The 12035-nt window shown below is 35.9% G+C and overlaps 1 protein-coding gene across 6 annotated transcripts in view; it reads left to right on the forward strand.

Annotated features, from left to right (window-relative positions):
- Positions 1–12035, forward strand: part of LOC127842323 (leucine zipper putative tumor suppressor 2 homolog) — a 109284-nt gene that overhangs the window by 60484 nt on the left and 36765 nt on the right. For 4 of the 6 annotated variants that reach the window (XM_052371756.1, XM_052371759.1, XM_052371761.1 and 1 more), the window contains exon 2: positions 5797–6909. In XM_052371756.1, coding sequence (XP_052227716.1) covers positions 5815–6909 — 1095 coding nt within the window. In that variant the 5' untranslated portion in view covers positions 5797–5814. Of the gene's footprint in view, positions 1–2168; positions 2301–3794; positions 3889–5796; positions 6910–12035 lie in introns of those variants that run through there. The other 2 variants (XM_052371757.1, XM_052371760.1) reach the window with 2 other exon arrangements.

The following is a 12035-nucleotide window of genomic DNA, read 5'->3' on the forward strand; positions in this document are numbered from 1 at the left end:
GGGTGGTTGAGAGGGGGTTATAATGTGGGGTGTGGTAATTTATGAGATGATGTTAAAAAATCAGAAAAGGAAAAAAAAAGTTGTTGGGGGGGCGGGGTAGGGGGGGGGGTGAGAGGGGGGTATAATGTGGGGTGTGCTAATTTATTGCACGAGAACTGTGAAATCAGTTTTATTGTATTTTATGTTTCAATGAAGTCTATTCTCAGTGAATATCTGGTTAAGGTGGAAAGTGTCATCCCTGATTAGCTTGTGCAGACTGCGTAGGCTAATTTGGGACTACACAATGCACATGCATTTAATCCTGTTTTCCCAGAGCAGGGCTCCTATTTGCATGTAGTACAAAGGTATTTAACTCTTCAGCGCTGGAACTGAATTTTGAAGGCCTTTGCAAACAGTTTGGATCCAGATGAGACGCCACAGAACATGGCGTCTCATCAGGATCCAAACTGTTTGCTAGTCTGATAGTATTCTTTGAAAAAAATCGAAGAAAATGTAAATTTTAGAAATTCAGCAGACGACATTTTAGCAGATGACAAATTTCCCAGCATGAAAAGGGCTAAAGCAACTTAAAACACTCTGAATATTGTATCAACTGGCATGCACACAAATGATGGAAGGCATTTCAAACACTTTGTAATTGTTTCCAGTTGAAAGTGATATGCAAAAAAAAAATTATTCTATCTGTGTACTTCAGTAAAACATTTCTGTATCAGAGTGTTGTTTCACCTGTTTGTAAACTATGACTTATTACTTTTCTTTTGATGCCCCCACAAAGTATGAAGCATTAATGTCAGGTGATACTCACACAAATGTAATAACAGCATGTGACAGATAAGTAATAACGTTCTTATAAAGCTGGTTTATGAGAATTTAGAATAAGACATCAAACTTCAAACTGACATCATGTTGATGTTTTTCTCAAGCTAAACTGTTTATTTCATGTTCTGGATGTTTTATTTTGATAGTCTGACTATACTTTTTGTATATAAATTAGCAATTTTTTGTGACTTTTATTAGCAACGATTGTTTTTTTATATATCATTTTAAATGTATTTTTAAAGTGCATGCATACATTGCAATGGTTTGATATTTTAGAATTTAAAAACCCTTTTCGCTGTTAAATTAATTAAAATAATGCAATTATATATTATGCAAATTTTTATTCTACAGTAACTAATAAATTTGTCATTAGTAATAAATACCATAGGTATTTGAAATATAATATAATCAACAGAAATTAAATACAATTTATAAACAAATCTTTTAAATAAAAATAAACATTTATATATACAAGGTGTGCATGCAATTTAAAAAGAGTCCAATTTAAGTGTGAAGATCAATTAAACAGATATCAAGCAGAAATCAGCAAAACTGAGCCAGATATTCAGTACCTGTCAAAAATGACAAAACTGCCATATAAATTTGACAGCCAGATCTCTATTGTTTATTTGACTTCATCACATTGGGCTTTGTTATCTGTTGGGGATCAATTGGAGATCAAACGATCACCTCTGTCTTTAAAATGTAAATATATAATAGGAAATCACACCTTAAGGTAATTGGTTTTGAGTTTCTATCCAGGAAAGTGTCAGGACAGATTTGGACTTGCTTGAGTTGTGGAATTAAAAAGTCTATTGAAAATAATTTTTATAGCTGACAGATATGTGTGGACACAATTTGTATGTGTATTTGTGTGGATAATTTACAATATAAAGCGTGTATAGTAATACAGGTACTATAAGCAGTAAGAAAACAAGGAATTATATAGGTAGGATATATAACTAGCATGATAAATGGAAAATTCTAATAAATGATGTCTTTCAATATTTAGCCTTTTTTAAATTGACAAAACCAAATAATAGTTGTGTTTTTTATGAGTGAGCCATTTTTCATTTGATTAAATTCATAAATATATTCATTTTTTTGCATATGCTTCATTGATATCAAATGGATTATATATTCAGTGGGTTTAACTAATGGTGTGACATTGCAAATATTCAAATCACAAGGTCATTATTGGTAATACTATGGGCATTTTTGATGTGTATTGATGTATTCAGTGTCAGTTTATATATCAGGTGCTAATGTTTTTATAACAATCCAAATATTTTCTTATGTACTAAGTCTAATGTAACCTGCACTGGTGTAAGCTGCATACAAAATCGTTGCAAATATTTCAAGAGCTGATGCTTAACAAAAATTAATTTACTCTGATTATGCTCTAAAGATATATAATATAATATTGTTGTGTTTTAAGTAAGATAATTACTGTTCAACTTTATGGAGTATTCTTAGACGCAGTAAGTTTTATGTTTCCAATGACCATAATTACTTTTAAATGGATTTTTACACCAGAATGTTGTCACCGTATGTTTTCACCAGATTTTTAATATTTTGTATCATTCAAGTCATACTTCTTACATGTTGAACAGGGTTATATTTTATCAAAAATAATTTGATGACTGACAGACTGTAGATCTGGGATAATTTCATCTCCCACTGGGTTGGGGTTATAAAGGGGGCAAATGGCAAAGTAATCTTTAAACATCATTTATGTGTTGTATGTATGCTTGTTCACCATTATATAAGAAAGCCTCATGTATCCCAAAGTGCTGGGTTGTAGCGGATCCGTGGTCTAGTGGTAACACACTGGCTTCACAATCCAGAGATCGCTGGTTGATTCCTCGCTGCACCTAACCTACTAACTCGTCTTTCGCATGAGATGTTAAACCGAGGTGCAGTGTACTAGGTTCTATACACCGGGCACTAAAAGACCCAGGGTCACCTCTGGAACGGGGTGTCTCCTGTATCTTGCACTATCCCCCGTAACCAACTAACACGTCTTTCTGGGGGCGATGGCCATATGGGAGACAATCCTGGTGCACTCGATAAAAACAACAACACCCTAAGTGCTGGCACAATATGAGTTCTGCTATGTGATTATGGGTCTAAATGCATGTGCTTAAAATATCATTTATTAAAGTGTGCAAATATTCAAATCACAAGGTCATTACTGGTAATACTATGGGCATTTTTGATGTGTATTGATGTATTCAGTGTAAGTTTATATATCAGGTGCTAATGTTTTTATAACAATCCAAATATTTTCTTATGTACTAAGACATTCATCACTAAATACCAAACTGTGAGCTGTTTTCGGGTGATGAAATTTGACAGCCTCACTTGAGCCAAGCTTTCTTTATATTAAGTGTGAAAACAATGTCGCTAATTAAAATATACAATTGGAATGTGATAGCAATGCTGTACATCGATCTATTCACACCTATTAAGTAGTTATGTAAAGGCGTAATCAACTAAAAATCATTTCGCCGAACCGGTTTAACACCTACTTTTTATAATCAATTCGCCGAAGTGGTGTTTCGCTGAACTCTCCAGTAACCCTTTAAATTACTGTAAAAGTGGCAAGTGTTGTTCCTGTTAACTCTTTCAGTGCTGGAACCGAATTTTAAAGGCCTTTGCAAACCGTTTGGATCCAGATCAGACGCCACAAAACGTGGCGTCTGATCAGGATCCAAACTGTTTGCTATTCTGATAGTATTCTTTGAAAATGTTTGAAGAAAATGCTAATTTTAGAAATTTAGCAGACGACATTTTAGCAGAAGACAAATTTCCCAGCATGCAAAGGGTTAAATTTTTGCTGACTGCACAGGCTTATCTGGAAAAAAATGCATGAAGCCCCATTTCCAGGAGCATGGCTCATTCGTATTGTTAGAAGCAGTCACCTGGACTGATAAGTACCTGATACAGGACTGGTGACGGAAAGAATGTCTCTCTAATACTGATAAAATATCTTGGTTGTGCTAAGACAGAAGTACCAGTATGGTATTAGTTTAATCCCGTTGCCATAATTCTGAAGTCCTGATGAAGGTTAGAGCAATTATGAACAGTTTCTGTGCAAAGTACATGGATTAGTGGCTGACATTTTGGAGTTAATGTTTTGTTATAAATTAGGTTTTCTTGGGGACGTGATGTACTGCTGTTTGAGTCTTGTAAGGGGGTTAACTAATTAACGTGTCTGGAGACGGAAGGGTTGCCTATCATTTCCTTAGGATTTGTGAAGTTATATTTATATTTATTATTACAAAGGCTGTAAGTGTTGCCATGAGATTCATGAGGAAACATAAATTAAGAAGTTAGTTTTTTACCAAATTCAAAATTATAGATCTTTTATGTCAAATGTTTTATTTTTGGTGTTTGTATTTTATGAACCATGTCATCCGAAAATAGGTTTAAAGCTTTATGCGGCCAGCGAAGATACTGACCAGCCTGTGCAATCGCTTTCCGCTGTTGTCTCATTAGTTGACAAGATAGCTTCTGACCAGACCGCGCTGATGCGCAGGCTTGTCTGGAGATACGCTGGCTGCATTATGGCTAAAGACCATTTTTTCATTATGTAGCTCATATTAAGGGACCACAAGTGGGTCAAAATACGTATCTAAGAGGTAAAGGGTTAAGAAGCAGTTTCTGACCATAGTCAAATCGATTTGTATTTGAAACACTTTTGTCTTGGCAATTTGAAAGCCTGGAACGATAATGGGCCATTATATTAACCTGTACAGAAAAACCATATCAGCCACAACATTGTTATTTCTGAAGCAGTTTCTTGTCAAGGTTAAAATGATTTTTCTGTGATCTTTGTTTTGGCAGTTACATATGTAAAATAAAAAGTAAAATATTTTAAACCAAAAATCTACAATGGAGACTGAGCTATTTTTCTGTAAATATTTTAACTTAACAATGCATTATTTTTATCCCTCCTATATAAAGCTGTCACATAATTGTTAACATTGAAAATAAATAATGCAGAAACAACAATAATGGCTTTTTGTCTAGAATGATATATTTATCTGAGGCTTATCTTAAGAAATGAATACTGACCACAATAACAACACTTGGCTTATTTTTTGTTGGATACTTGACATTGTGTTTACTAAATGCAAACATTTAACAAGAATTAAAGTTGTACTGGAACCACATTGTTGTAATTAACCATTATTCAATAGTGTTTTCACAACAGATTGTCACAAAACTGACCATCAAAACTGTAACTTAAGATCAATGGCTAGACAATAGCTCAAACTTTGACAGTTTTTGGATGAGAGGTATAGCTCAAGTGGTGCCCTGCATTGTCTGTCTGTCAGTGCACTTTAGCAGAGCCCACTTCAGCAGTTCACACTTTAGCAGTGCACTATTGGTACTGCCCCACTTTAATATGCAGCTGAATATGTCATTTACATAATACAACCACTTCAAAGTGTTTCAGAATCATTTTGTAATTGATCAATGCAAAATTTGCATAGGTGCATTTTATGTGTGAGAATTGTTTGATTCTTGGCTTAAACTTTGATTGTGTATAGGTGTATAGTGGATGACTAGCAGTGGTTTTGCATTTGTTGCATTACCGGTAATTCAAATTTCTTGTAAGCTATGTTTTATCTCATGGAAGAAAATAAGCTGATAAAAAAGGGAAGATGTGCATTTAAGTAGAAAAAGTATATTTTCTTAAATAAACATTTTTTTAAAAATAAAAAGTGCACATTTTACAAAAAAATTAAAATGGAAAAAATAAATTGCCAATATTTTATTTACAAAAAAATGAATACATATCAAAGGAATGCATACACACACTATTTTCTATTATACAGGCAGACACTGGCAAATTGCAAGTTTATTGCCTAAAACCAAGAAAAAATAAAATACCAGCTCTCTAAAACAGTTTGATGCATTTGATCAGTAATTCTGGTACTAAAGCAATTCTGTGTTGTGTATTTTCAGATCTCTCCGTGAGCCAGAATGATGCGTGGTTACCACGGACACCAGAGACACGACTCTCTGTCTGACGCAGTGTTCTCGGAGGACGAGTTCTACCAGCAGGATTTTTATTCCCCAAATCAACAGGATTTTTATTCCCCAAATCAACAGGATTTTTATTCCCAGAATAATTATAATTATTCTGTCACAAACTCAACAACTTCGCTTCAAGATGTATTCTATTCTTCGCAGAGTACAGTGCGAGAAGTAGTGTCGCCGACTGTGTCGAACTATAGCACGTACTCGCACGAAGTGAAATACATATTCGACCCAAACTTCGGAAACATGCAGCAAAGATCAAGGTCTCATTCGAACATAAAGCTGAGTTCCACCCCAGCCCATGTGATGGATTCTCCAGACATGGGGGGTAACTCCGTCGAAGATGACTACTCCCACATTCAGCATCCAAATACCGGTAGAAAGCCTGCTGTCCAGCGAAAGTCCAGTAACTCCAGTCAGCTCAGTTACAGGAGCCAAAGCAATTTAACCAAAGATCAAGGTCAAGGTCACGCTAAGAATCCTCCGCCCCCACCTCCTCGCACCTCTAGCTCCACCTCTTCCCAGAATTCTCATCAAGGGGATGCAACCCTGAGCCCCAGAAAGCCGGGACTGTCACACTCCATGTCAGCGTCATACTCCTCCTACTACTATCCGCAGAATCAGGGTAGAAGAAAAACATGGTCGCCTGAGGAACTTTTTGGGGTCGGTTCGACTCCCGTGATCGCTCGAAGAAACCAGCGTCTGCGGGCCTACTCTAATGAACAGCTCGGGGATGCAGCACCAATGGACCCAAGGGAGAGGTCCCTGACCATGGATACAAGAACTTTCGGCATGGATTCTCGGTCTGTTGTCATGGACCATCGATTGGTTGCTATGGATACAAGGCCCGTGGCTATGGACACCAGGCTGGTTTCTGGGGATACAAGGCCAGTTTCTATGGATGCTAAGCCTGTTGCTATGGATGCTAGGCCAATTGCTATGGATACAAGGCAAGATGGTCGGGAGCAAGAGCCTATCTACGAGGAGCTAGAGGCAGGGCCGCCCAAACTTACCCCAGTCAGTGGCATGCTGAACAGGGTAGGTGATCAGATGAAACTTTTCAATATAAAATTATTTGTGCTGTGCTCTGTGAAAAAGGGGTTTACTGCATGTGCGTAAAGTGTTGTCCCAGATTAGCCTGTGCAGTCCCCACTGGCTAATCTGGGACAACTCTTTATGCACATGCATCAGACGCCCTTTTCACAGATCGCGGCTCAATTTATCATGAATTCAACCATTAAGTAATAAGTACCAAAGAAGTGGTTTACGATCTCTTCCAAACATTACAAATTGGTCCTTAACCCTTTCCCACTCAGAAGCAAAGTGAAAATGGCTATGTGCAAACACCTTAAACTCAGAACAGCCTGCGAGTAACTCACAGTCTGTTCAGGTTCTATGCTGTTTGCTGCTTATCAGTATCTAAGGGTTGGAATTGAAGCCTTTAAAACCGGAATCTAGTAAGAAAGGTCTGAAATTGAATATAACTTTCTAAGGGACTACAAATGCAAGAAAATGTGAACATTCCTATCTAAGTGGTAATTGGTTATGCGCGCTCCTCTCGAAGAATGGGCCCCAATATATTTAAACACTGGATATATCAATTAATGCATGTGTTTAAAAAAACATGCAAGTGTAAATAGCGTGTCTATAAATAAATACTGATGTTTGTATAAGCGTAAAGAATGTCTCTATCAAACGTTTTATAGAGCATTACTGCAGTTACTTTTTTATTTTAGGGCAGGTTTTCAATATAATGATAAAACTTGACAAATGAATTGAATGGGCCATATGTGACTGTTTCTTTTCATGCAGTAAATTAACCCAGCTGTGGGGATGTGAGGGTTAAATAACAAGTGATGTGTAACAAGTTTTTAGCATGTAACCAGGGAATGTTTTGAAATGGGCGCACAATCAGATAAATTACATCTTTATGCTGGCTACAACAATGAATTCATGTTTTAAAGGGAAAATTTAGTGGTTAAGTAGAAAAAAAAAATTTGGTTCCACTAAAATTGGAACGCAAGTAGGGTAGATATATCTACTTAACGTTTCCAATTTTAATAAGAATATACAGTGAAATTCAGATATATTCTAAATCTCTTTTACCCCTGTGACCTTGACCTTGAACTTAGGGTCCGCGTTTAGGTTTCGAAATCTGCATTTAGGTTTCGAAAAATGCTCATAACTTCTATATCCCTTGAGATAAAACCTTTATATTTGGTATGCATGTGTATATGGACAAGGCCGTTCCATGCGCACATTTTTTTTTACCCCTGTGACCTTGACCTTGAACTTAGGGTCCCCGTTTAGGTTTCGAAATCTGCGTTTAGGTTTCGAAAAATGCTCATAACTTCTATATCCCTTTAGATATAACCTTCATATTTGGTATGCATGTGTATATGGACAGGGCCGTTCCATACGCACAAAAATTTTTACCCCTCTGACCTTGACCTTGAAGTTAGGGTCCGTGTTTAGGTTTCGAAATCTGCGTTTAGGTTTCGAAAAATGCTCATAACTTCTATGTCCCGTGAGATATAACCTTCATATTTGGTATGCATGTGCATATGGACAAGGCCTTTCCATATGCACAAAAAATTATACCCCTGTGACCTTGACCTTGAACATAGGGTCCGCGTTTAGGTTTCGAAATCTGCGTTTAGGTTTCGAAAAATGCTCATAACTTCTATGTCCCTTGAGATATAACCTTCATATTTGGTATGCATGTGTATATGGACAAGGCCTTTCCATACGCACAATTTTTTTTACCCCTGTGACCTTGACCTTGAACTTAGGGTCCGCGTTTAGGTTTCGAAATCTGCGTTTAGGTTTCGAAAAATGCTCATAACTTTTATGTCCCTTGAGATATAACCTTCATATTTGGTATGCATGTGTATATGGACAAGGCCTTTCCATACGCACAAATTTTTGTACCCCTGTGACCTTGACCTTGAAGTTAGGGTCCGCGTTTAGGTTTCGAAATCTGCGTTTAGGTTTCGAAAAATTCTCATAACTTCTATGTCCCTTGAGATATAACCTTCATATTTGGTATGCATGTGTATATGGACAATGCCTTTCCATACGCACAAATTTTTTTTTAACCCTGTGACCTTGACCTTGAACTTAGGGTCCGCGTTTTGGTTTCGAAATCTGCGTTTAGGTTTCGAAAAAAGCTCATAACTTCTGTCAAGCGTTTATAGGGGGCATACCCGGTAAGTCATCCTATGGTGACAGCTCTTGTTGATGCTAAATATTAAGACTTTTAACATTATGATGTTTTGGATATGGTGTCCGCATTAGAAACTTACAGCAAATAGGAATATATTTCAAAGTCATGTATATATTTTGTGTATTTGTATTTCTCAACTTCAAGAGGATTGTCATTTTACTAATGTTTTTCTGAATTAAGATTTGGAAATGTTATCTTCCAATAATTCAAAGCCACATAAATACTCACATAAAGCCACTATAACATAACAGCATTTACCATTTGTCTCTTAATCATTCTAATTCTTTAATACTTGCGAAGTGCAAACTCATTGAAAATGAATACCTCATTTATATATGTGAATTATTTTTATAACCCTGATGTAATTGGGTGATGTCTCATATTGCCCCGTTACAGGCCTGATATGGCAGGCCTTTGAAACTTGATATCTGTTAACCCTTTCCCACTCAGAAGCAAATTGAAAATGGCTATGTGCAAACAGCATAAAACCAGAACAGCCTGCGAGTAACTCGCAGTCTGTTCAGGTTTTATGCTGTTCGCTGCTCATCAGTATCTAAGGGTTGAAAATGAAGCCTTTAAACTTGAATTTAGTAAGAAAGGTTTTTAATTAAATGTAACTTTCTAAGGGACTACAAATGTGTCAAAATACCTATCTAAGTGCCAAGTGGTAAAAGGTTAACCATATCAACTTCTGTATTTGCCTGCGCATTACAATTGTGTGCGATATTAAATGAGACTTGTTCATGTTTAACAGCAATGAATCTTCAGATGGTCAAACATTCTTGTAGATATCTGCCATGCAATTTAATTGCTTGTAGAATATGCCGACACTTTCATGTCATGTCTGGTTACATGATACACGCATGACTTCCTGCATGTGATGTCACATTGTAATGGACCGAAATAACAAATAATAGGACAAAATTAATGGTAGGAAAAATTACAGAACAAATGACATGTGGTAATTAGTTTCCGAAAAGACATGAAACATAAATGATCATTTATAAATTACCACATAGCTTATCAGATTAATGGCCAAATGACATCACATAATTGATCACATAATTGGTCACATAACACATTACATAAATGTATCAAATAACTGACCACATAATATATAATATAAATGGCCATATGAAATATCACTGGCAGCTGGAAGAATAACTTATTACACAAATGATGACACAACAGACAACATCACATTAAATGACACACAAACGACCATGTAAGTCATGAAATAAATGAGCACATGACATGACACTTAAATGACCACATTACATATCACATAAGTGACCACATAACATAAAACATAAGTGACCACATAGGGCCATCCTTAAAAAATTGTTTGTTTGGCATAACATGACCCAGGTAAATTTGGGTGGGTAGGTAGGTAGGGATTTTTTTATTTTTTTTGTAATCTTTTTCTGACATTGAAGTCCGACATATACCAAACTGAAAGGTAATTATCAAATAAAGCTCCAAGTCTTCTGCCTCTGGTAAAGATTTTTCTGCACCGTCCGTATCACCGCACGTGTATTAGTAAGTCTATTTTTTCTATAAAGAACTTCGAAAATATAATATAATCAACGAAAAAAATTTGATCTGAAAACGACAGTCCGAAAAATTGTACACACTTTGCACATGAAATAAAATGTGCATATCGTTTGACTACAGAAAATGAAAACAAGTAACCTAGCAAATACGTAATTAATATACTATTTGGTTGACATATTACTTTACAATAGCATAGTTTGTGAGTAAAAAAACAACAAAGTAATTATAACAATTTAATTTCAATCAAGAACAGAAAGGTGCAACATCTTCGACATGTAACTAATTATTTAATTATCATCCTTTATTTCAGATCGATAGTCGGTAGATATTTGTAAAGTGATCAGCTTAATAATAATTTATTGAGTGTTACGCTTCTTTTCATTTGCTTATTTTTTATACGACTTGTGCCTTCGGCCGTTATATTGTAGGCAGACGACAATATCAACTGTGTATTCCATTATCTGCGCATAAATGACCCAGTATTACCCGATAGCGAACTCAATGTTGATTTGCCAGCTACCATAATATGCGCTTCAAATTGTTCATGGAAACAAACAGAAAAATAGTTAAAAAAAACACTTCGGATTAAAATGACGGATGTTTTCAATGAAATTTAACGAGATTTAAGCATATTCGCAAATTATATTTTCTTGAGCCAAATTCGCTATACTTTCGCAAATGGCGAACAACAGCGTGAGCCCTGTAATAGTGAGCATTTATTCCAATAATAACACGTTCGCAATGCTCGCGCTGTCGTTCGCCATTTGAGTCATTTGCGAAAATATTGAGAATTTGGCACAAGAAAAATCTAAATTGCAAAAATCTAGTAGAATTTCGTTGAAAACATCCGCCATTTTAATCCAGACTGGTTTTCTATATTTGTCTCTTTGTTTCAATGAAAGTGTTCGCAATTCGAACAGTTAACGAAACCCGGTCTGTACCCGATTAGACATAGCTTGACCTTATTGTTAATGAAGTGCAAATGGTAGCTGGCCAATCAGCATTGAGCTCGCTTACACATTACATGACGTCGAATGAAACGTGAGGACGGGTGGAGCTATCAGATAATATTGGGTCATTCATGCGCAGATGTTGTATAATTTGAATACACATTTAATATCGCCGTCTGCCTCCAAAATAGCGACCGGTCGGAAAGTCGTATAAAGAGATAAGCAAATGAAACAAAAACGTGACAATACCCATCAATAAATATTTCTAAGCTGACCGCTTTTTATCTTTCTTCCGAATATTTACCGATCTGAATTAAAGAGTGATAATTAAATAATTAGTTATATGGCAATAATATTACACATCTCTGCCGATTGCCGAATTGAATTGAACGGTGATAATTAATTTGTTTTTTTACTCCCAAACTATCCTGAAC

This window comes from Dreissena polymorpha, chromosome 8 (assembly GCF_020536995.1).
Source record: "Dreissena polymorpha isolate Duluth1 chromosome 8, UMN_Dpol_1.0, whole genome shotgun sequence".
NCBI lineage: Eukaryota > Metazoa > Mollusca > Bivalvia > Myida > Dreissenidae > Dreissena > Dreissena polymorpha.